At 40.9% G+C, this 23995-nt stretch overlaps 1 protein-coding gene across 2 annotated transcripts in view; it reads left to right on the forward strand.

The window, feature by feature from the left end:
• The window catches only part of UBAC2 (UBA domain containing 2), a 102239-nt gene extending 81370 nt beyond the window's left edge, over nucleotides 1-20869 (forward strand). For both annotated transcript variants that reach the window (XM_065829718.2, XM_071807005.1), the window contains 2 exons: nucleotides 13919-14041; nucleotides 17054-20869. In XM_065829718.2, the coding sequence (XP_065685790.1) occupies nucleotides 13919-14041; nucleotides 17054-17161 (231 nt within the window). In that variant the 3' untranslated portion in view covers nucleotides 17162-20869. The remainder of the gene's footprint in view (nucleotides 1-13918; nucleotides 14042-17053) is intronic.
• Nucleotides 20870-23995: the final 3126 nt, after the last annotated feature.

The raw sequence follows: 23995 nt of genomic DNA on the forward strand, positions 1-23995 counted from the left end.
AATATGAGGTGTGAGCTTTGGCCAACAACTGGACTATGAATGTTTTTTTCCAGTCCCTGATAACATGATTCCGTTTTCCGTGATTTCTCAGCACTTCAGTCTGATGGCATTGTTCCGCAGGTGGAAAGATCCTAATCTGCGTTTCTCTATTCCCATTAGAACGTTAATCAGTTTTAATGTAAGAACTGAACTAGAAATTACTCAATTCTTGAATGTTGCCATTGTAATAGAAAATTAATTGAAAGTGTCTGTTGGGCTACAAGCTGCAGAGTTGGCAGCCAAGTTTCTACAGAGAGGAGGAAAAAGCCATTTCCAGTTATAAAGGGCAATCTCTATAATATATCTTTAATTGCAAAAAAAAGGTAAATAAATTCAGAACAGTAGATGATAAAAGAAGAGTTGATAACATTTTCTTCTCATCTTCTGCTTTCCTTAGGCTATGAACAATGAAAGTGGAAAAACGTCTTTTCATGTTTGACTTCAAATAGAGTTCCTTAAAAAGGTGGAGGGGTTTAAGTAAAATAAATGAACATTGTTTGAACATCAGTGAGGTGCTTCCCTTTATAAGCTGCTGAAACACTTTCAAGTTACTTTCATGTTTGGCCTTCAACTTAAGCACAACGTTTGGTTAACTGATAGTGCTAATCTGTGAAACCAGTGATCGGGAGGTGATGGGATTCATGTACGAATGTTTCAAAGAGGCTCTTCAGAAAAGTTGTGTCATGAAAGCTTTCAACCAGCCTTTTATTTAATGGCTCACTCACAGAATTTACTGGCCGACAAGTAAATCATGAAAAGGATCATTGAAAAATGTTGAAATGTCATGGTAAAAATGAAAAATAGGCTAATTTCAATATCAAAATAATATTTTACAACTTGACAACTTTTTCTGGATTTCTGTACTTGGACAATTCATTTGCCTTTAGAGGCTTGGAAGGGTGTAATTTGAAGACAGTGGAGTTGAACAGATCACAGTACGGATGGAATTTATATGATAATTCTACCTGTGGGAGTGAAGCTGGTAAAGAGTGCAGATCAGCTTCTTAGGGAGTTGGGGGTTTTTTTTGTGAAACTGAAACTAATAAAAGCTGCAAAGGTATATATCAGTCACCAAATATGGCTTCGAGTTATATTCCCGAAGAATGTTATGGAGATTTCTGGATTCCCAATAAGCTGTCTGTAGGTAATGTGCCATAGGTGAGATAAATCAACGTTTTCTTCCCTGCTTTCCATTTTGTTAGGTGAGGAAGGTGAACTTTCTTCTATGTGACATAGTGCAACAATTTTATTTAGCTGCTTCTTGAGAACGTGCTCTGCTCCTCCTACTCCTTTACTCTTCAGTTCATCTGTTTGAGAAAAGGGACAATTGGTAGTGATACGGAAGGAGAACACAAGAACACGATAGGTGGTTTTAGTGGTGTTCCACTGTCTGGGCAATGCGGCAAACTCTGTTCTGGCCATAAGAAGACTCCTTTCTTAAAAAACACACTTTTGTAGTACGCTTATTCTTCAGGTCTTTGCAAACAATTCTGAAGAGCATGAGCATGACGGGTTATGCAAGCCAACACAAAAAGAGTTAAAGTTAAATAAAAAACTAAGAGAGAAATGTTTCTCGTAAGTTGTTTTACTGTACCTCCAAGATACTGGAATGTAAATAATTTTCATCTTCCTTTTTTTCTGCTGTTCTCTGAGCTCTTTTATCCAAAGCAAAAGTTACTTTGGGTGCTGTATTAAAAAACAAACAAACACAAAAGCAAAACCAAAAAACACACACATACACAAATATTTGCTGGCAACACTTTGAGTTTTACTTTTGCCAGTCTTTCTTGAGCTGAAATGTTCTGGTCTGGAGGAGCCTGAAGCACCAAGCTTTGTGTGTGAGTGCTGGGTTGTCGGACACTCATAACTTTGAGGAGTAGGTTGAGTATGTGGTAGAATTTGAACATAAACCACCAACTTCATTATTTGATGTATCTCATTTTCGCCCCTGAGTGTTCAGTGATACTGTGTCTGAATGTGTTGTTAGAAACTGAAAAAATTATCTGATGTTACTAGTTTCTCAGGGGAGTGTGGTTACATGGTGACTGATTTTTGCCTTGGTTTCTAGTTGCTGTGGATACAGCTCTTAAACAGATGGTAGGGTGGACGTTGAAATTTTTTTGTTCTTTTTTTTTTCTTCTACGGATAATCCTGAGAAATTATGAACTTGTCACAAACGGAGAATAACTGAGCATCACCTGCATGCACCTTTTGAGGTAGTAGAATAAAGTGTGTGCCATGTATATTCATTCCCTCAGAACATACCAGCTTGCTATTTTGTTACTGCTTTAAAAACCTTAGTTTCTTAGTTCTTTTCTTTACCAGTCTTTTGTCTACTTTTCTAATATCTAATAATATATCCTATTTTGGTTGTGGGTTTTGGGTTTTGTTGTTTTGGTTTATATTTTGGGGCTCTTTTTTTTTGGGGGGGGGAGGATGTTTGTTTGTTTGTTTGTTTGTTTTCCCATTAATCCGATGTCTTTTTCCCCTTGATATCAATTTCACGTTTTGATTCCCCGTTATGCCATTTTCCTCCCACATTTTTATCACCTCTTCTCCATTGTTTCCCATACCTTGTGTTTATTTCTGTAAAAAATCCTTCTTCATTTTAAGGGAAGTTCTCTCCCATCATGTCTCACCATCGCTAGTCATTTGCTGATGTATGGAGAAGCTCATAGGATTTTAGGGATGGATGCCACTTGCCTTTCATTCAGACAAGATGTAGTTGGGGTCTTTGGGCACTATTTTATCCTCTCAATACTATAATACCAATGACTGTTTTGGTCTTCCTGTCCTGGATTTTTTATTTCTTGATCTCTTTCATTTCCCAGCATTTTCTAAAGCTTGTATTTCTGTAACCCAAATGAAAACCCAGGTGGGAAAAGGGAAGCAACTGCTGTGTCTGCGGTAGCAGGGGGTCAACTTGACTTTCACTTCCTATTGAGAAACTTGGAGGGAGGCTGGCAGATAACCAAACAGCAAATAGATAACAGAGGAATCCAGGCATAGGTGATATTACAGTATCACAGTATCACAGTATGTTTGGGATTGGAAGGGACCTCAAAAGATCATCTAGTCCAATCCCCCTGCTGGAGCAGGAACGCCTAGGTGAGGTCGCACAGGAATGTGTCCAGGCGGGCTTTGAATGTCTCCAGGGAAGGAGACTCCACAACCTCCCTGGGTAGCCTGTTCCAGTGCTCTGTTACCCTCACTGAGAAGAAGTTCTTTCTCAAATTTAAGTGGAACCTCTTGTGTTCCAGCTTGATCCCATTACCCCTTGTCCTATCATTGTTTGCCACTGAGAAGAGCCTGACTCCATCCTCATGGCACTCACCCTTTATATATTTATAAACATTAATAAGGTCACCCCTCAGTCTCCTCTTCTCCAAACTAAAGAGCCCCAGCTCCCTCAGCCTTTCTTCATAAGGGAGATGCTCCACTCCCTTAATCATCTTTGTTGCCCTACGCTGGACCCTCTCCAGCAGTTCCCTGTCCTTCTTGAACTGATATTGACAACACTGTTGTCACTAAAGACAGATATGCAGAAGGTGGTGGCAAGTTGCAAAAAAGGCGGTCAGCACCTTCTGTTGGCAACGAAATACCACTTCTTCTTTGAATGCTCATCCTTATGCCCGTTTGGAGGGGCAGTGTATGAACCTCAGTCCCTTAGTCTTGAAAAAATACTTTGTGTGCCCACAAAGCGTTTATTCCTTCATTCATGCTGAGCGTGTTAGGAGACAACATATTGCGTGCTTCTTGGTTTCTCCTAAGTTTCTTGACTCGGAATAGAGCTTCACCAGGTTGCTCCAGGCTGTGTGATAAGCCTACAGCCATATATGAAAATCTTTACTTCGTTACCTCTTTTCTACCCTGTCTTCCACTTTAACCTTATTTTGTCTTTTCCCTCTTGTTTTTTTTGTTCTTCTGTTCTAGCTGCCGTTACTTTTCACTGAAGCCAGACTCTCTTTTGATTCATATCACATGGCATCTCTATTTGAGATTCTTCCACTTGCAAAGACCAGTCTTCTATAACAATGTGACTTCCTCTAATTGTCCTTTCATCAGATGTCTTTCTCTTGGGACACTGGAGACACGTTCTCTGGGCAGGCACACTGAGTGTCTTTATAGTTGTGGGGGGGTCTCATATCCTGAGAAATGTGCAAGTTTCACATTTTGTCAACTGAGGAATGTGAGCCTAGATTGCTGATTTACCTCTGGTTATACCTAAGCAGTAAACTCCTGACCTTGGGAAAAAATAAATTAATGGAGTGAAGACCTTCCAGGCACAAGAACTCTTCAGGAATGTTATCCTCATTAATGGTGGGAGAAGAAAAAATCCCTCAGTGAATATACTCTAAGACAGTCCATTTCTGCCTTCTCAAAGACGTTTAAGAACCAGACCTAAGCATATTCTCGAACTGTCCCACTGGCACTGAGAGATGCCACTTTGGTGAAGTCTTCTTGAATAACTTGAATAACAAGGTTTGAATACCAGCAACAAGTCCTTTAAACAGAGATTTTGAGCCCTGAAGACTTTCTGCAACCTTTTTACATTGCCAGGTCCATATAAACTCTTGCTGTCTCAGCCACAACTTTGGGTGGAAGCAGCTTGTTCATATTGTTCCACGGATGTATGTATTATTGTCAGGAAGTAATCTACCCAGCTGCTTTACTGTGTACGCACAAGCAGGCACGTTGCAAGAAGAGCCAGAGGCCACAAATGCATTGCAAAGAGCAAGTTTTATTTTAGTTACCTCTCTACTGGGGGATCTCCGAAGTAGCACCTGAGCTCCCAAGCAGAGGTGACACAGGCGGGGACACAGGCGTTGGTAGGTTCAGCCTTGGTAAGAAGATCACTGGGCCTGATGAGCTCACCTGTATTTCAAGGCTTCAGGCAGGCGCAGCCTCCCGCTCTCTCTCACAACAAAGGAGGAATCTCAGCCATAGTGATAAGTTGTCTAGAGTTTCTCACAGGCCTATGTTATCTAACATAGAGGTTCTACTCATCAAGCACACAAGGTCAGTATAACAATTACTGTAGTGTATGTGCTTTTTCTACAGACAGGTGCAAGTCACTTGAGCGTATTTACATTTAACTAATCTCCTTGCCAAATCTTCCAATATATTCCCATACATTTACCTGAATTAATGGCTGAGATATTCAACCAAGCATTAACGCCCAGTCTTTTTCTCTAATAAGGTCTCCCTTCCAACTAGTTTGCGTTAACTGAGGCTACTTTTGGATTTCGTGGCATAATTGGATAGAAACTGCCTTTAGCAACTTTGCTGTACACTTCCAAGACAACTACACCAATAGCATAAAAAACTTCTTTGAGCTCAGACTCCGGAGATGTGTGTGTACAGTAACTGACAAGATACTTTAAAGACTTGTGTTAACTGAAAGTGATTTGCAGGTTTATTTCAGCCCATGAATGAAGCGTGGATGCTGCAGCAATAACCATTGTGCCTAAATTTAGACTTGGTATTCCTTCACTCTTCCCTTGCCCTGCGTGCCAATGTACGTGTGGACACACCCAAAGCCTTTCTTTGAAATCACAGACAGCTTCTGTTTTTGTAGAGAAAACACATCTTCTCCTTCAGACCTCAGTGAGTCTTTAACTTATCCTTTGCTTTTGTAGACTCTTCTGGCATTTTCAAATATTGATTATTCTCTGTAAGTGTTTAATAATATTTTCTTTTTGTTGAGAATAAGCCTGGTTTTCTTTCAGAAGGGAAGCTTTACACTTTGAGTATAAAAACTGTCATCTTCCATAGCATGTGGTAACCAACAAGCATGTAGTTCACATAATAAGTGGTCCATCATTCAGGTTTTCTGATTAGAACTCTGAACAACCACAGGCTGTTTTCACCAATTGTTCCTTAATGCACTGTCTTAAGAGGCACAATAGATAGAAAAGTTTCACCTAACGGTGTTCCAAGTATGACACCTTGTATGTTGACTTTGCAGTGTCAACAAAGGAAGGCTCCTCCTATTTTCCACCTAAGATAGAACTTGAATTTCAAAATGGGATGCTAATCTGTTTACTTTTCCCTACATCATCGTAGACTAGTCCTTTATATACCCAAGTATGTGTTTATGCTAGTATGTTGGAGAATTTGGGTTTGAGTTTTCTTTGTCCCCAGTGTTTGTTATCTCAACTTGTCAAATCAAAACCATTTTGAAACAAATTTCTCACATTTGTTTCAGCCTCTATTTAGTCCCCTTTGAAAAGGTTTGTGCACAGGAGATGAATGAGGGATTATCTGTTTAATGCTTTCATAACAGTCTACTGTCACCAGTCAGCATCCAAAGAGCCATGTAGTAAGGCTTAGAACTGTCTCTGTTTTGTGTAAAAAGTCTAAAATGGAGCTAACAGATTGTTCCCCAAGTACAGACACCGTGTTCATGCTGGTGGACCTGCCTTCAGCATTTGGCACACTGCACACCCCCCGCACAATGATCTCACTCAGCAAGCATTGAATGCCCAACATAAAACCGGCTCCAAATCGTGTCATTCTTTTAAAGTTCAAGTGATGATTATGATGGACAGCTTCACCTCTTGGTAGGCACTCACGTGTAAAGGTTTATTTTTAATAATGGGAGCTTGCTTTTCAGTATATATGTGGGGTTTCTGTGACAAGCCCTATTGCCAATAGCATGACATGGATGTGTGTTTTCAGCTGATGTAGCCATGGCCTTATCTGTGATGTCACAGCACCAGGGAGAGCCCAGTTCGGATGAAGAATGAGAGTGAAACTGGGAAATTTGGAAAAGCAAGTGCTTGGAAAAGGTGGTTGAAGACCTGCACCTGCTGTCCAGGGAAGATCCAAATCCCCATTTATTAATGCAGACAAAGACTGAGAATTCTGATCTGCACTTCCCTAATGTTTGATGAATGAATACCATCAGTTCTCCAAAAGTCTGATTCTTTCAGTGTTCTGAGCTAACTGCTGGGTTTTGGGAACACCTAGGCAGCTCTTCACTTGCTGCCAGCCAGTCGTGTGTCGAGTCACAGCACTTCTCCCTGCTGTGTGTGACAAGCTGTGGGCTGCAAGGCCAAGTGCTTGGGCATGCATGAGTACGTGAGGAAATGTTTGCAATTCTCTACGTCTCCCTGGAATGCAGAAGCCTCCGTTCCCACCTCTCCTCCATGGAGCAGATGTGCCTGCCCCTTGGAATTTCTGGCTTCTGCTGCTGTGAAGGCATCATGCCTGTGCCAAACTCCCTTCCATTGTCCCTCACGCAGCTTCGGAGGTCCGATAAGGGATTCCTCCTAGATTTCAAAGGAAATAGCTGATCAGGCTTTCAGAAAAGACCACATGTGGATTTCTGAATTTACACGGCACGTGAGCTCCTCCGGGACAATGCCGGCATCAAAGTTCAGGATGCAGCAACCAAGAGTTGGAGACAGAGCCTCTTGGCTAAAGAGGCTTGTCTGTAGGATAAATTTCCAGAGGAAATTGGAATATCATTAGAAATTGCTGGAGTGCTTGGCTTGGTGAAAAATTCTTTCTGTCATTAAGAACAATGCTCAGAACACTAATACTGTTACATTGCTACCCTCTTTCAAAAGAAGGAAGCTATTAAAAAAAAAATCTGACAGAAAAAAACAGAAGGCTTTTGTCCTCAAAAAAAAGAAGCAGGCTAGACACTTGAATGACTACTGCCAATTTCACCATTGCTGTTGATCTTTCTCACACAGTGTTCAGGGCAACAGTTATCCTCGTATCATTCATGGCTACTCTTTTTCTTTGTTTATATCATCATTATGCGTTCTTTGGAGTCCATCATTTGTAGAAAAATTTATCTCTGAGAAGCAAAAAGTGTTTCTTGCTTTCAGTACTTTTAAAAATGAAGCTTTGTATGAAAGAAGTAAGAGAGTATTTATATCTGTACCAAGTAATGGCTCCTATGCAGAGTAGCAAACTTTTAAAATATTACTTTAAAAGATGAAATGCAAAGCAATTTCCTTTTTTTTTTTTTTCTTTAGCTGTGGTTGTTATGTTAAGAAAAGGTGAACAGGACAGATATCAGGAGGTGCTTCCTGTTTGTGCAAACAGATGGCGAGTTGGCATTAACCATATATGTGAGATAACATTATCAAAATATCTTAACCACATGCAACATTTTAAAGAGGACTTTTATAAAGCATTTTCTCTCTTTTTAAATTAATCCAATTAAAATGTGCAGATGGGATCAGCTACGTAACTGCATTTTAGTTAACTGTCCACAATACAACATTTTTAGTTGTCAAGCTTTGAATAAGAAGTGCTTTTACAAAATATGCCATGGCACAGGTATTTATATAGCAAAAAGGTAGAGCTGCCTTTTTAAAAAGAGTGGAAGGAGATTACGTGAAAAGAATTGGCGTAATTGGGGTTTTAGCAAGCCATACAACCAGACACATTTGCTAGCTCTGGACTGGTATGAATATCTATCTCTTCCTTATTCTGCAGGAAAGGAGAATACTCCTTTCCTTCTAAACAGTATTGTCCCAGACACCATAAAAAAAAAAAAGACAGACATCAAGGATGTGACCTCATAAGGCACAATTTCAGTACGTAAAGCCCTGGCAGCTATTCAAGAATAAGTCATCAACATGGCATTTCCTTACAACCTTTTCTGTGATGAAGAGCTGCCGTCTTTCCATTCCTTAACCCGTATCTATAATCTCACTCGTTGGTCATCTAAACTTGTGACTGGTCTGTTGTCTTCCTGTAACAGAAGTTCCAACATCACCGGTGTTCTCCTAATCCACTTCTAGTAGTGGTTACCAGAGACCGATAAAATGGTCTCCTTGGTATGTCTTTTGTCAGGCAGTAACAAAGAATTTGCAATCAACCAGTTCACCCAGACTTGGCACTGCTAAAACCAAAGGAAACTGATTTTTTTTGTTTGTTAAAAAGTTACAAATATAGGAATAAGAGAGGGGAAAAGACTTATAAGCCTTTTTTAGATGTGTCCATTACCCTTCTAGTCAACTAATTAATGCATCAGTCTTTTGTCAAGTGTTTTTCCCGATGACGTGTGGAAACTATGTTGTAGACAAAAATAAGGACCCTGTTACCAATTTTTACAAAGTGTTTTTATTAATGATAGTCTGTAGACTGAACTTTTCAGTGCTTGTCTCTCAGCACAGCAGTCAGGACTTCCAAACCAGACTTTCTGGTTAACACCATGAAAATAAGTATGACAGCTGGCGGTGGAGACCAGAAGTTCTTCATAGCATTCCACTGCAGGGACTGGGACCAGTGCATGCAAGCTGCTGGGAACCTTCTGACTCTTCACTACAGTGAGCTTGGTGCTTTTTCCACACCGTAAGCAGAGGAGGCCTCCTCAAGCCTCTCATCTTGCAGCACAAAGCAATGGAAGAATCAAATATGCAAAAAAACCTTCCTTTTGCTGTAGTAAATCTTGCAGCCTTTACACAACAAGACATGGAAAAATCGGACTAAGGAAGCAGATGTGAAGCTGCATGAATAGCGTGACAAGTGACTTCTGTCCAGAGCGCTGAACAGGGAAAGGTGTTGGTTTATGTCGTGTCCCTGAGTGCAGCAACAGGCTCTCTGTGCTGAGGGCCAGCTCTGGTGCAGTACAGCTCTTCAGCCTTGGAGCAGACTTGTGTGAGAAGGAGCTCTTAGTAGAAATACCTGTGAGAAGCCCTGTTGGGGCCTCACCCTCTTTGCCCAGAGTTGCTTGTAAGTTCAGGTCTTTGCCCTTGGTCCTTGCTTTATGAATCACAGAACGGTTGGGGTTGGAAGGGACCTCTGGAGATCATCCAGTCCAACCCACCTGCTAAAGCAGGTTCACCCAGAGCAGATCACACAGGAATGTGCCCAGGTGGGTTTTGAATGTCTCCAGAGAAGGAGACTCCACAACCTCTCCGGGCAACCAGCACTCTGGCACCCTCAAAGTAAAGAAACACATCCTCAAAGTGAAGATATGCATATATCAACTGGTGAATCTCCCTCCCCACTCCTGACCTACCAATTTGACTTCTAGGCTTGATCTTACACCTGCCTGGCGATCTGGAGTTTTGGCTGACCGTGGTTACTGTGACTGGACCTGCTTTGCTCTTCTCACTTGGCTCCTGTGGGAACATAGCGTGTTCTGTTGAGGCCACTGTCTCTGCTTGTCTCGTTGTCACCCATGGCTCTCAGCTTGCCTTTCCTCTTGGATCAGTACCTGCACTTGCTACTCCCTGACACTTTTAAGATTCAGGACAAAGGAAAATGTCACCTGAGATTGTCTCAGTGTGTCTTGCACCTGAGTGTTTCAGTTGTGGAAACTGGCTCTGGATGTAGGAGACTTAATGCATCCTCCTTACCTAGTCCTGAGTCATGTTAAATCCCAGTCCCCAAACCATTTAGTATTGAGCTCAATTCTTCCTATAACACACCGACAAACCAGAATCACAGAAGATCTGCCTGGATTTCATTAAATGGATTAGACTGGCCAACACTTGTCAGTGAAGGTGCTGCTCTTCTTCACTGGTTAATTATTAAATCCTTTTCTGCGTGTGTTTTGTAGCACTCCAGAGAGCTCTGTCATCTGAGACAAGGCTCCTGCAGAGGGTAAGGAGATGAGGGTGAGCTCGTCTGTGCCATTGGGTGCTGGTGCCAGGGTTCAAGTATATTGTGAAATGCATAAATATTCTTTACTGATTCCCCCGTAAGTACTCTCAGGTGATTTAGAAACATTGCTTAAATAAATTCTTCATATTGGGTATCTTCATATGAAATCTTGTGACTTCTGGTAGAGTCAGTGTGTTAGCACAATCAAAACCCATTGTAATACATAAATCATCATAAAACTATGAAGGAGAGGTCTGCAAAATAATTTCTGTGAGGCAAGGCAGAATATTGGTCTGGAAATATCCTTCTGCATATTATTTTAAATGGAATTTGCAATATTTACTTAATTTAAGACATTTTTTGCTGTTCTCTTTGGGTCAAATTAAAATTCACAGATCTTCGCGTATTTCTGTGGGGATAGTTAAGGTTGTCTGAAAGTCTTTCCACAGTCACCATCCACAACTGGAAATCCACAGCCTTGGTCTCCACCTTCTGTGGATCTGAGACGTGAGCTACACTTCCTAGTTTCTCCTTCCCTTTACTCTATGGGATTGGCCACAGTACCAGTCCTGTAGTTCCTGCTGCAGTTCCCTGAATCTCTGCTCTTTGGAGCCCGACTTTGTGCATGTCCATTATGAAATTAGAAGCAAGTCTTTGAGGGGAAACAATTTTCTTGTAGTCAAGATAAAGAAGCCTAATGTGCCTGTTTTTGACGTAGCTTGTAAAGTAATACACAGATGAGAGTGGACCCTAATGTTGAGATTAATCTTAAACATAAGTGTTCATGTAATATTAAGAGTTTCAGCATTTGATACTTATTCTTGTGTGCTGGATATTCTTACCTCATTAATATAGTTAAGAACTGATGGGTTATGTTTGTCACAGTTTCCAAAGATAGTTGAAATATTCTGAGGGCAACTTTTTACAACTATTTTGATCTCATTTGTCTAGTCTGTTGTTTCTGGGAAAAGGTTAGCAGTCTTCACATGGAACTCTTCCGAATACAGCAATCCGCATCTGTAGTTTATCAGTATATCTGCTGTAAACCTTTGAAACGAAATAGTTACCTTTGTAAGGAATCTGCATTTTTTTAATGGAAGGTAATGGATTCTATGTACATTAATTTTAAAAGTATTTTAAGTTCAGGGTCAGTAAATAGACAAGGCTCTTTGTAATGTTAGGGGACAGTGCACGGGATGAGGAAGATGCAAAACCAGACTGGATTAGGCAGCTCAGTATTGAGGCTGCGAGCACAACTGGAAAGGTAAATTTATTTCAGTCTTCAGATACACTGGAATGCTGCTAAATTAATACATTTATTGTAGATCCTATATTTCGTATACATTGTGTGACTTCTGGTGCTTCAAAGGAATGTGTCATAGTGCTGTTGGCATTTTTCAATTTACCAATTTAATGTGAATGACCCATGGAAGTGTTATTTTCTCCTCCTCAGGTCTTTTCAAAAGAATGAAAACAGGCAAAGCAGCATTAGTGCATTGTTCTTGCTGAACTATAGAGCTTAGTAGACTTTCAGAAGTTCAAAGTTAATGAATTAAAGCTCAACATAATTTTGAGTTAGGGGAAATTAGAGATGGGGAAGTACAGGGTGTGATTTTCCAAGACCACAGACTAGTGCAGCGGTGTCAGTAGAAGGTCTGAGATCCCTCTCTGGGTTTAAACTACAAACCAATTCTCCTTTTTATTACACTACACTGTCTGGCTAACTCAAGGCTTATACAGAAGCTTCTGGTTAAAACCTCATGACTTTTAAGCAATTTTTTTATACAGTATGCAAAATAGAAAGGTAAATATGTAATCATTTTTTAAATTCAAAATCACTAACAGTGGAAACTATGTCTTGAAAAGCAGCGATGACTCCTAGCTATTGCACATCTTCACAGGGAAAAATGTACGATAGTACATAAGGCACTGGAACACTATATAAGCTCAAGTTTCACATCTCATGACTCCTCAAATGCTTTTTTCAGTGTGTTATTGCACTGCCCCCTGTGGTGTCTGGGTTGTGGGTCGCCTCTGGAGAGAAAGGAAGAAAACAAAGGAAAGGGCAGGAAAACTAAATAGTATTTTTAAATTTTATTTTTGGTCTAGGAGCAGGTTTAGCTGCTGCTGATCTGATTGAGCAGAAAGCAGTTAATGCTCTAAGGGTACATAAAGGCAGGAAGAGCCCTTGCTGAGGGAGAAAAGAAAAAAATCTCTTAAGAGGAAGGTCTTCTGAGAAACGACGGTATAGAACTAAAATAGAGCAAGTAGAGGAAGGAAGTCCATGTCCTATATATACAGAAAGGGAGGGGGATCTTTTCCATAGTAACGGAGGGCGCAGGGGAGGAGGAAAAGGACAACACAAACTGCAAAAGACATTTTTACAAATTGTATAGAAAAGAGAGATTTGAGGTTTGCTCTTCTTCCCCACTTGCAGGACCTGTGGTTTTGATGTGATACAAAATCCCTTAAAAATGTTTGTTTAAGCTAATAAAATGAGGATTAATGATTTCAGGACAATTATAAAGCTTCTACTTTAGTATTTGTACTTTATATTTTAAATGCCTTATTATTACAAGACTTGAAGCTTGGCTGTTGAATGAAAGTTTCATTTCTGTGACTTACACCATATACAGGTTACTGTTATGTATTTATGTTATTGCTATGTAGTGACAAAAGGTTTTGGCACTGAAATACGGCCAGATTTTGCGATGGTGTTTGATATACAGACGTTAGGTGAGTTGGTCTGTGTGTCTCTAACAGCTGCATTGGTGTCACAGAAGTAATCACTTGTGCGGAAATCTCAGGTATCCTGAAGGTTGGGTTTGTTCTGAGTTTCCTGATGTGGTTTTGCCGATGCACTGAGAATCGCATTTTGCCTTTTCCCCCCACTTACTCCTTGAGCACTTTCTCCTGGGTTAACTCCAGCCGCAGTCTTGCAAAACACTTGCGGGACCCGTTGTTGCATCTCTTGCCAGGTAAATACCTGCTGGCAAAGGGAGAGATCCTTCAGCCTCGGAAATCCAGCACTGTAGTAAACCAAGTCCTTCACAAGGGATGTGAAACCTCTTTTTCTCCTTCTCTCAGTGCTTTTCCTTAATGTACAGTGATTACTTCTACTACCTAGTAAATCAGTGACTAGTCCCAGTTTTGACTTCGTAAGAGGCTGCAGCAGTTTTTGTTGTTTAAAATACAGCATTTTACTCAAACGTTTGCCTTTCGTACTATGTGGGATGGATGTCTTTTTTGTTTTAACACATCTGTAGTTCTTTTTGCAAAGACTGACAGCAGTGTCTGGTTTCAGGGTGGGATGATTAACTGGAATAGACTGTTTCCTCCTTTACGTCATAGACATAATGCGAATTATCAAGATCATCGCCCATCTGAACAAGACACACCTCCACCTACCGAGGTTTCTGAAGAGCAGGTAAACATTTTTCTGTTTTTAGATGGCATTAAAGAACTGGTTAGGAATTACCCCTTTTTATCGTCTCTTGACAGTTTCTTAAACGTTGCCCATAGCAGCACAAACTAGAATATCAGATAACAGCCACAATACAGAGACACAAAATTGTCATTACCATCCAAAGCAGAGTTAAAAATCAACTTGGGAGGTTTTGCTTTTATGTGTAACTGACTTTTGTATTTAAAGATGAGGTAGTTTCACCAGTGGGTGCTATTCAAATCTGATAAAATAAATGTTTCAAAGAAGGAAGAATGACAAATTGTTTTCATTATTTGTCTTGTAGACATGCAAGTTTTCCCTCACTGACATCCCCAGCTTGTTTCTAATTCAGTCATGTAATTTTTTGGAAGTAAGAATGTTATGCCAGCTGTGGACTGCAACACACACCTGGTCTAAAACTTGGATGTTTCCCTCAATAATGGCGTTGACTGATCTAACATACTGGTACCACAGAGAAGTTTGTGTCTTTTCTGCCAAGTGTAGATTTAGACTTAGTGTGTGAATTTAGCCTTTTAGACTTTTGTTGGCAGTTCTTAAAAGAGAGGATGATATGCTAGGAAATTTAAGAATTTAAGATTAGTTTTATTTCTGTATTCAGGTTCTCCAGGTTGTAGCCTGTCTGCAGTTATCTGCATTTGGCCATATTATAGTCTAAGTTTTCTGCTGCCCTTGAATGAGAGTAGGTTTCAAGGGTGAGTTTTTCTTGCCCTTTTTACTTTTTCAACACTTGGCTGGCACCACACTGTCATTTCAAGTTAGTTTGAAATGACATTGTCCTAAACAGAAATCTTTGCTGTGATCCAATTTCTAGTTTTGATTCAATATTAAGTTATGTTCAAAGTGTTCAAAAATTGTAACTACATTGGTGGTTTTGACTGCAAAACCTGCTTGGCTACTTCAGGGTGGGGGAGGGGAAGGTGTCAGGGAGGGAAATATAAAAAGAAAAATCTCGCACCAAAGAACACCTTCTGAGACAGATGCCAGAACTTAATTCACTTAGTTTTGGCTGGCCTGAATGCCTACTCAGTGCCAGGTATGAAGTGAACTAAAAGATTTCCCTGCTGGGTTGGTTTGTTTATTTGTTTTATTGACAAATTCTGCTTATAAGAACTTTTGTTGTTGAGCTGGAAATGCTGGATACTTACCCAAAGTCTTTAGGCCTAGATACATGAAAGCAGTATACGCTTATGTTTTCTCATGCACTGAAGGTGTAGAGCTCACCTGATTGCTGTCATTTGCAGCGCTGCCTTGTTACCCTGCAAAGAAAAACATAATTTAAGCACCTTTGATTTCTCAGGACTGTACTAATAACTGCACAGGTTGTCTTAGAATGGCAGAAATGCAAGGTTTTCTTCTGTTCTTCATATTAAAATTCGCAAGCATTTGTAACACTTTTTGGTACAAAAATCTCTGCATTTCTTGTGGGTTTTCTAGCACCCTAAATTACCGTTACTAGTATACATTTCTGTTTCCTGGAGCTGGATTCAGTTCCTGTGGTTAAAATATACTCAGATGAAAAGAGCTTTTTGTTGTTACAGTCTGTTCCCTGTGATAGATATTGCTGGATATTTCTGTAAATGGGAATACTGCAATTCCATCCACCACTTCTTAAGGTTAGAATTCATGGTAACTGCAGTAAAAAGCTTTCTGCTGAAATGTATTTCTGTGGTTAGCTTTTATTCCGCTGCCTGCCCTTTTTCTCATAAAAAACACAACCTTAGATGAAAAATCAGACACAGGAAACTTCAGAAAGTTGCAGTTTATGAAATCCAGTCTTTGCAGAGGTGTCAAAAGTAACAATTCATTTCTCTCTCTAACAGAAGGTGAGAAACTGGCACTGGGTTGTAGGCGTGGGGGAGAAGAGGGAAATGCACAAAACCAATCGGTATCATATTTGATACTGTGACAGCCAAGGTAGCCATTTTCAAACATTTTTAATGGTGTATTTCAATTAAGAGAATGAGGACCCCCACCTCTGGGCACACTTGGCAGTAGTGTGTTTCTCAGTAAGCCGCCAAAGCAACGCAGATTAAAAACACTGAAAGTTCTGGAGCTGTCTTAGAGGACGGGGAGCTTACTTTTAATGGCATCTTTCTTTTAAAAGGCATTTAAAGTGCTTTCAGTACTAGTGCACGTAGCTTTTGCACCCCGGGTAGAGGCCTCCAGAGATCTGCAGGAGCAGCGGTGGCTCCTGGGCAGCTCCTGGAGCCCAGGACTTCCAGATTCAGGAGTTCTGGTGTCTGGTCACAGGCCACTTGGAGCAGGATGGGGAATGCTTTCTGCTGCTAGAGGCCACCGTTAATTTTATGTGCTGCTCCCTGGCCCCCACCCCACCTCCCCCCCCTCCTTGTTCTTCCCCTCTCTGGAAGATTAATTATGAAAGTGAATGAGTTATACAGTGACTTTCAGTCATATGTAATTGAGAATTGTAGATTTTAAAGCTACTTTAGATTGGAATTTAACCATAAATCAAATGTAGTTATACCTACATTGCTTTTCACGTGTGGTAATTTGAATATTTGTTGGCACAAAGCAAAAAGGTTAGGTGTCGAGTACATGATATTATAAAGAGGGATGTTCAAGTGGTTAGTGATGACCAAAATCACTGTCTTAATATGCTTTTTTCGAGGTAATTCTTGCATTAAATGTCATTAACTTCCACTGTTTTGAGAATATTTAGATGGTAGTTGTCAAGTGTGGTGCCATACTTTCTGTTTTACTCTGTTTTCAAAACTGGACCGGCTAGGAAAATACAGGTGTGGCATTTCCAGCAACCGGCTGGTTTTGAATAAACTCTCAGAAAGCAGTTATCTCTGTGGCACTGTTTTCAAGCAGGTTACTCTGTGGAAAGGTAAGCTTTGGGACAGCCTGATCAGTGGGAAGGCGATCTCTGACACCCGTAACATGACCAATGCACTCTCAGCATGAATAAAACTCCAGTCTCAAAGCAGCGTTATGTTTTTTCTTTTCCAGGTCGCGCGTCTTATGGAAATGGGATTTTCCAGAGGAGATGCTCTAGAAGCTCTGAGGGCTTCCAATAATGACTTAAATGTAGCCACTAATTTTCTGCTGCAGCACTGATGGGTTTTGGTGTGAAGGAACCTCACTCGATGGGTTTGTGCATCTGAAAGGGGATCAAAGCCACCTGCTGGACGGACTCACAAAGGTCATCCCCACAAGAACGTCAGAAAAGAGAAACCGGCTCCGCGTGACTGGTGATTCAAAGCGATGTTAACGGATGACGTGAACTGTTCCCAAGCCTTCAGATGACTTGCTGGTTTCTAGTCTGGTTATCCTTTTCAAAGTAACATTAGTTTCTACTTATTACTGGATATCACCTAAATTTATTTTTAAAAGTAGGTGGGTTTTTTTCTTGTAAATCCTTGTTAGACGTAATATCAGACATAATGACTAGGAAAAGAAGCTCCAACAATGACAACATGATTTATCTATCAAGAAAAATCATATTTTCTTCCTTTACCAGTCTAATTTCTCTAGCTTAAATGTTATTTTACAGTACTTGATTTTTGATTACAGTAATAAGAGGTTTGAAGATCACTTCATTTTCAATTCAGCAAAGGGTTAGGGGACAGGCACTACATCATCATTCTTCAGAAAGTTTTATTAATGCCTGTAATATTTTATTTCTTGAATTCCTTTTTAAATAATGTTGTCATTCAGCACATAACACACAGATAGGATGCGAGAAAATTCACGTGTGTATTGCAGGCTATGGTAAGTGACCACTGTAAATTTAAAATTTTTACAAACTGAATTAATTACTATTCAGATACAGGTCGTGAAGATATTCACTGGAAGCAATAAAGGTGAATTGAATGGTACAGTAAGATCAGAACTGAAATTATTCGAATGATTTCCATGTCTGATTCAGACAGACTTCTGTAATGGTGGATGTACGCTCAGTGTCCTATGTGCTGGTTTCATTTTTTGAGCTGGCTACATACTGTCTTAAAAGAAAATTATAAAGACCTAACTTTTCTATATATAGTTCTAGTTTTCTACTGTCAGAGATGTGGATGATGCTGCATCAGCTGAATCCTCACTGTCTGAAGCAACTTACTGTTGATCACGACTGGAATATTGACATGAAGGGTGATTCAGGCTAACACAGGAGGTAACAGAATGCTAATGCCAACGTAGTACAATATTGGGTTAGAAGTTTAGATTGATAAATAAGCTTACTTGGCTTGACTCTCAGAAGTGATCAGTATTAGCACCTTAGGAGTTTCAGGAGGTGGGGTGGAGAGAGGTGAACATCTCTGTAAAACCAAGATGAAGTAATGCAAGATTCCAAACTGTGACTTCGTGAAACCAATCTACATATGTATCTCAAGCATTTAATGTATGTTTCTGTATGCATTTTGTTTGTACATTGTGTGTACCTATGTGTCTACTTACATACACACAGGCATAATTAATACATACGTACATTTAGAATAAGATACAAGTCATCGGAAGCATAACAAAAGCAATAGGAGGTACAAGGGCGAGGAGGTGAAAGAATACAGGAGGGAGAAGGATGTTTTAAACATCCACATGAACATGTGTGCACCAAAGAACAGACCTGCACAGTCTCTCTTGACCTGGAAAATACATTAGGAAATTACAGGACAAGCTTTAGGAAGAGGGAGATACCTTTCTTTTTTTTTCTTTTTTTTTTTCATTATAATTGACGGATAAAACTGAAAAAAGTCCCTCAGACATTCAAGTCCTTATCCAGAAATGTCAAATTTGTGCAGCTTTCGACACATGACATAATTTTTAATAAAGTCAATGTCCCGTATGTATTTTTTAGTATTTTCCAGTGGGTGAAATAAGGGGATTTTGGAATGACTCTGTCTATTCCTGGGCTGTGATCAACCTCATTCAGGGTTTGGCTTGATGCTGTGATCACATTATTTAGGCAGGGTCTGCTTTTTCAATTGAAAGGTTTTGTTTGTGTGAAGCTGAGTCGCTCTGTGTGTGTATAGGCAAGGGACATTTTTGTATCCAGAGGCCTCTGGACACCTGCTGTCTTACAAAAGAAAAAAACTATAGTAATTTGTATACGGAAACTAGTTAAATGTTTTGAAACAAGTACAGATTTTAATTTTTAATCACACAGATTCTTCCTTCACAAATATGTTATCGAACGTAGCAATAAAAACTAGTGAATTCCTGCAGAAGTCAAATTTTTATTTAGGAAATAAAGGTCCATCTAGCCCAGGGTAGATTTAATATGACCTGTGCCCTTTCAGACCTTATAGAATCATAGAATGCAATGAGTTGGAAGGGACTCACAAGGATCATCCAGTCCAACTCCTGTCCCTGCACAGGACAACCCCACAGTTCACACCACGTGTCTGAGGGCATTGCCCTGCTCTAGGGACAAGCACAAAGCCCATTTGTTCCTTGGAATTCTAAAATACGTTGAGTGGCATCCAGGACACGCAAGTGGATAGTCTCCGAGTCTAAATTGTTTCTTGCCATGTCTCTACAGGGAGTATCAAAATGTCACAGTTCTGTGGAAAACCCCATTTTGCAAAATATGGTCAAACAGAAGGGGTAAAATTCAGGTCTGGTGATGTCAGCTGAAAACTCCCTTTGACATCTATGAGAATGGTTTTTGCTCAAAAGACTTCCAGGGTTGTGATTTCCAATTAAAAAAAAAAAATTAAAAAATAGAAGTGGTAAAAGGAGGAGTCTCAGATACCGTTGAACACAGTTCCTGTTTCGTGCAAGAACCATAGCAGAAAGATTCACACGTTAGCGCTGGAAAACAATTTGGTTTCCCCTTGATGGGGAAACTTTCATGGACCATTTCTGTGAACGCGAGGAGCTTGTTCTTCACAGCCTACACAGCGTTTGTCTGATACAGTTTTGAATGTCTCATCACACAGTTTCTGGTTTTTGTGTGACCCAACATTATTTTTTTAGGCAGCCAGAGAATGCAGAATACTTTTCTACAGAGAAGATTTTAAGTCCTAAGGAAATTCATGCTGGTTTTAGTAACAGCAAGATTTGGTATTTTGAAATAAAAGTAATTGCTGCTGTTAAAAATTTTCTGCTAGATTAGGAATGTTGTCTTTTCAGGCAACATTGGAGTCATTTATTGGGTTATTGAGTTATGTGATACTCTGAAATACACCCACAGTGCGATTTGTATTTGTGGAAATCTGCCCGATAAGCTGCCAGGTTCTCAAGCCCTCACTTTTTTGCTAAGACACAGAATGGTTGGGCTCCATACCTCCCAAAACCATTTTCCTCTCCCAAAACAAGTGTTAAAGGTTGCCCGCTACTTACGTGTGCACGTGGACCAACACAGTTGGTTCGTGTACCGACCTGTGCTGTCCAGGGTTTGTCGGTGCCTTGGTGAACATGTGATGGAGAAAAGGTCTCATTATTTTTGTCTGAAACAGAAGAATAACCAAGCAAAGCCTATTGCAAGGTGCTGGGCAAATGGCAACGTTTTTTGGCTCTCCTGTTTGTGTATGTGTATATATATATACATATATGTGTATATGCATATATATGTGTGTATACATATGTATATATACAGAGAGTGAGAATATTTATGTATTGATTTGATGAATTTAACTGGAGCGAAAAGTTTGTTGAAGAAAATTAAAAGTCTGTATTCAAAGACTCCCATCTCTCAAACGCGTGCATTTGGAGTATATATGCAGTTTTCAAGGCATCCAAATTTGAAAACACTCAGAACTACAGTTCTCATGATGTAGGGGAACTGTGTCTCTTTGAAGATAAATAAATGCACAGTATTCATTTGAACTAATAGTTTCTTCGATATATATGAGTGCATTTAATTTCTTGTGTGTTCTTCAGCATGGAAAACTTATATTAGATTAGTTGTCTTTAACTGGGTAGCCACAGTAATACAAATTTTCTGTAAGTCTAAATACTGTTTTATTAGGAGAATCACATGAACACACAGACACTGTATGTGTTTATATGTATGCATGCATACATGCATATTTCATTGTGCTTATTTAAAACATAGAGGGTTTGGGTTAATTTTTAGTAGGATTGCATTCCTCCTCTTTCCATATATAAAGGGCTGCTTTAACCATGGAAAGTCCACTCTTAATTGCAACTCAAAGCAGGTATGTGCCACCAATAGTTTTCAGTCCAAATACAAGACAAGAAACCGATGACAGGAGCAGATCAGTACGACCTGATGAATTGGTGCGACTGGTGAGAATCTCAGCAAATGAGTAGTTTGGCTGTTGTAATTTGATTTTTTCAAATAAGAGTTTTAAGAGAAAACAAGAAGTTAGATGGGCTCACCCATGTTTGTGGGAGACTTTGCAAACCTGAACGGTAGTGCTGGAGAAAGCAGGAATGTACATACTTCAAAAGTGGATGAAAAATTCTGGGATCACGGGAGAACCAAAAGCACTATTTGGCCTTTTGACCAGAGAGAGGAGGGACCGTAACTGTCATTTAAGATTAGCAAAGGTGAGGACTTGAGGGAGACTGGGGAGGTGGAACTGGGTGGAACAAAAGGTTTAGAGAAAAGGAGCAAAGTAGAAGACAGACTGCAGAGGGCAGAAAGGAAAGACTTGATGAGAGGAGGGCAGTGAGATGTTACATTGCACTTAGTTCAGTTTTGACAGAATTCTGTGTGGAAAATGAAAATACACAATGTTTTGGCTGATGTACTGAAAATCCAGTGTTCTTTCAGGGGTGTCTGGTAGGGGAATCGTCTCATTTTGGTTAGTTGTTTTTGCATGAAATGGTACATAAAAGCAAGGGAGAAAACAGTTTAATCCTAGCAACTCAGCAGTGAGACAAACCCTGGAGTCACCACAGCATGTGACAAAGAAGATGTTTCTGGTTCTCAAAGCACAGTTAGTCCTGCCAGCCTGACCCTTCTCCTGCCACCCCATCCTAACTGTGGAGAGGGACCTGCTCCAGAAGGGACATGGCTCCTTGCAGGTCCCACTGCTTTTCCCACCTGAGATGATTTATAAACCCCATGCCATGAGAACACACCACGTTCCTGGGGAGGCTAGTGTCCCTAATAAAGGATATGGATCGAGAGCTTGTGCTTGTCCCTCACCGGTTCCAAGGGCTTGCTTTGCTTGGAGGGGGCAGAGACACATGCACCTTTGAGGAGAAAACAGTTGCCCAAATCACCTGGCCCAAACAATCACACCGTGGCTTGTTAATTTGCAGTGAGAAGCTTTTATTTTGAGTAGATATGTGCGTTTTTACATGACAGTGTTTTACTGGCTTACAAAGATTGATGTCGCAAGGTGCGATAGCTTCAATTCTGGACAATTTAAAGCACAGACTGAAAGAGATGTGTTGTACAACACACGAAGTTTACTAAAGGGTGATGTGTAACCACAACCAGGAGCTGTTGTCCCCCGGCGCTCTCCTGGAAATTTATGCTCTGAGGCGAAAGCCTGAAGCTGGGAACCATGACTAAGAATGTTGGAGCTCTGTGTGCTTATTTGCCATCAAGATACAGCATGTCAGGCACAGCTCCTATCTACTTCCAGGACTCCGTCTTATTGCATGCGCTAATCACCCTTTTTCAGGAGAAAACGAGGATATTTGGCTCGTTTTAAGAGACGCGTGGGGGGGGAGCACCAGCTCCTTTTTTTCTTTTTCTTTTTTTTTCGATATTTGTGGGCGTATTATTAACCCCGACTAAAGGTTTCAGCTCTCCCTCTTTCGGCGGGAAGCGGCGTTGCTCTCCACAGCCCGCGTTACCCTCGGCCGCGGGTATCCCTCCGCCCATGGCGGCGGGCAGGGGGAGCTCCTGAGGCGTTTTTTGCCTTTGGGGGTGCCGAGGGTGGCCGTGGTTGGCGGAGGGTTCGCCCCGGGTGTCCCTTCGGCCCCAGCTGGCCCCAAAGCGGTGTCAGTGCAGAGGAGGGGAGTTGGATCCCTCCTGCGTGCTGCCGTTTTGCAGCACTGCATGCAACTATTCACTATTGTCCTTCTCCAAAAGGTGTCGCTGAGGACGATAAGTAGGGATACCTTTATTAACAAAATACTTTGGAGACAAACTTGGCCCAATAAAGGACAAACAAGGCTGTGTTTATACTGCGCCTCTTGCTGAGGCTTTGTCACAGATTTGTCTTTGCCTTAGCTGTGGGCTCCAGCCTAGCAAAACACCTCAATGCCTTGGTCTTCAGAAGGAGGGGTGGCCGCTGCTGCAGACCTGCGCTCTGATGTTCATGTGGGGGCTCGTTGAGACCAACACCTACACTCTCCTGGCAACCCCTGCCACAATCATACGGCAATTTGAGTTAGAAAGATGAGAGAGCCGAGCTCTCCTTGCCGTGAGTAGGTGATGTTAGGGATGATGGCCACCAGCTGTGGATGGGGAGCTTCAGACTGGACAGTGGGGAGAATGTTTTCATCCGGAGGGGGGTGCAGCACAGGAACCACTACTTCAGCGAGGGGAGCCTCATTGCCTGGGGTTTCCAAGCCATGGCAAACATAACATGGTTCCAGCCATGCTCCTGCTTTGGCTGTTGGATGAGGTGATGCGGAGAGGCTCCTTCCAGCCAACACTTCTTTGACAAGTTAACAGGGCAGCATAGCTCTATGGCAACTACCAACCTAGACAGGCTCCTTTAGGGTGTTCAGATCATTTATATCCTTATTTTATTCCATACCAGCTCTTCCTTGCCCATTGTAACAGGCTCTCTACAGGCTAGCAGTGAGGTTAGAACTGCTTTGAGGGGGGCTCAGATAGCCTTCTGAAAGGAGCTACTGGAGTCCCTTTCCCACCTGAATTATTTTAGGTATCCTTCTTAGTCAGCCTTCAGGATGCTACAGTTGCCCGTACCATTAAGTAAAACCATCTAAAACCATCATCATCCAAAAGCTCATTCGTGCACATTAAAAAAATAAAGGGCTGCACATGACTATTACTAACTT

Source organism: Patagioenas fasciata, chromosome 1, assembly GCF_037038585.1.
Source record: "Patagioenas fasciata isolate bPatFas1 chromosome 1, bPatFas1.hap1, whole genome shotgun sequence".
NCBI classification, from domain to species: domain Eukaryota; kingdom Metazoa; phylum Chordata; class Aves; order Columbiformes; family Columbidae; genus Patagioenas; species Patagioenas fasciata.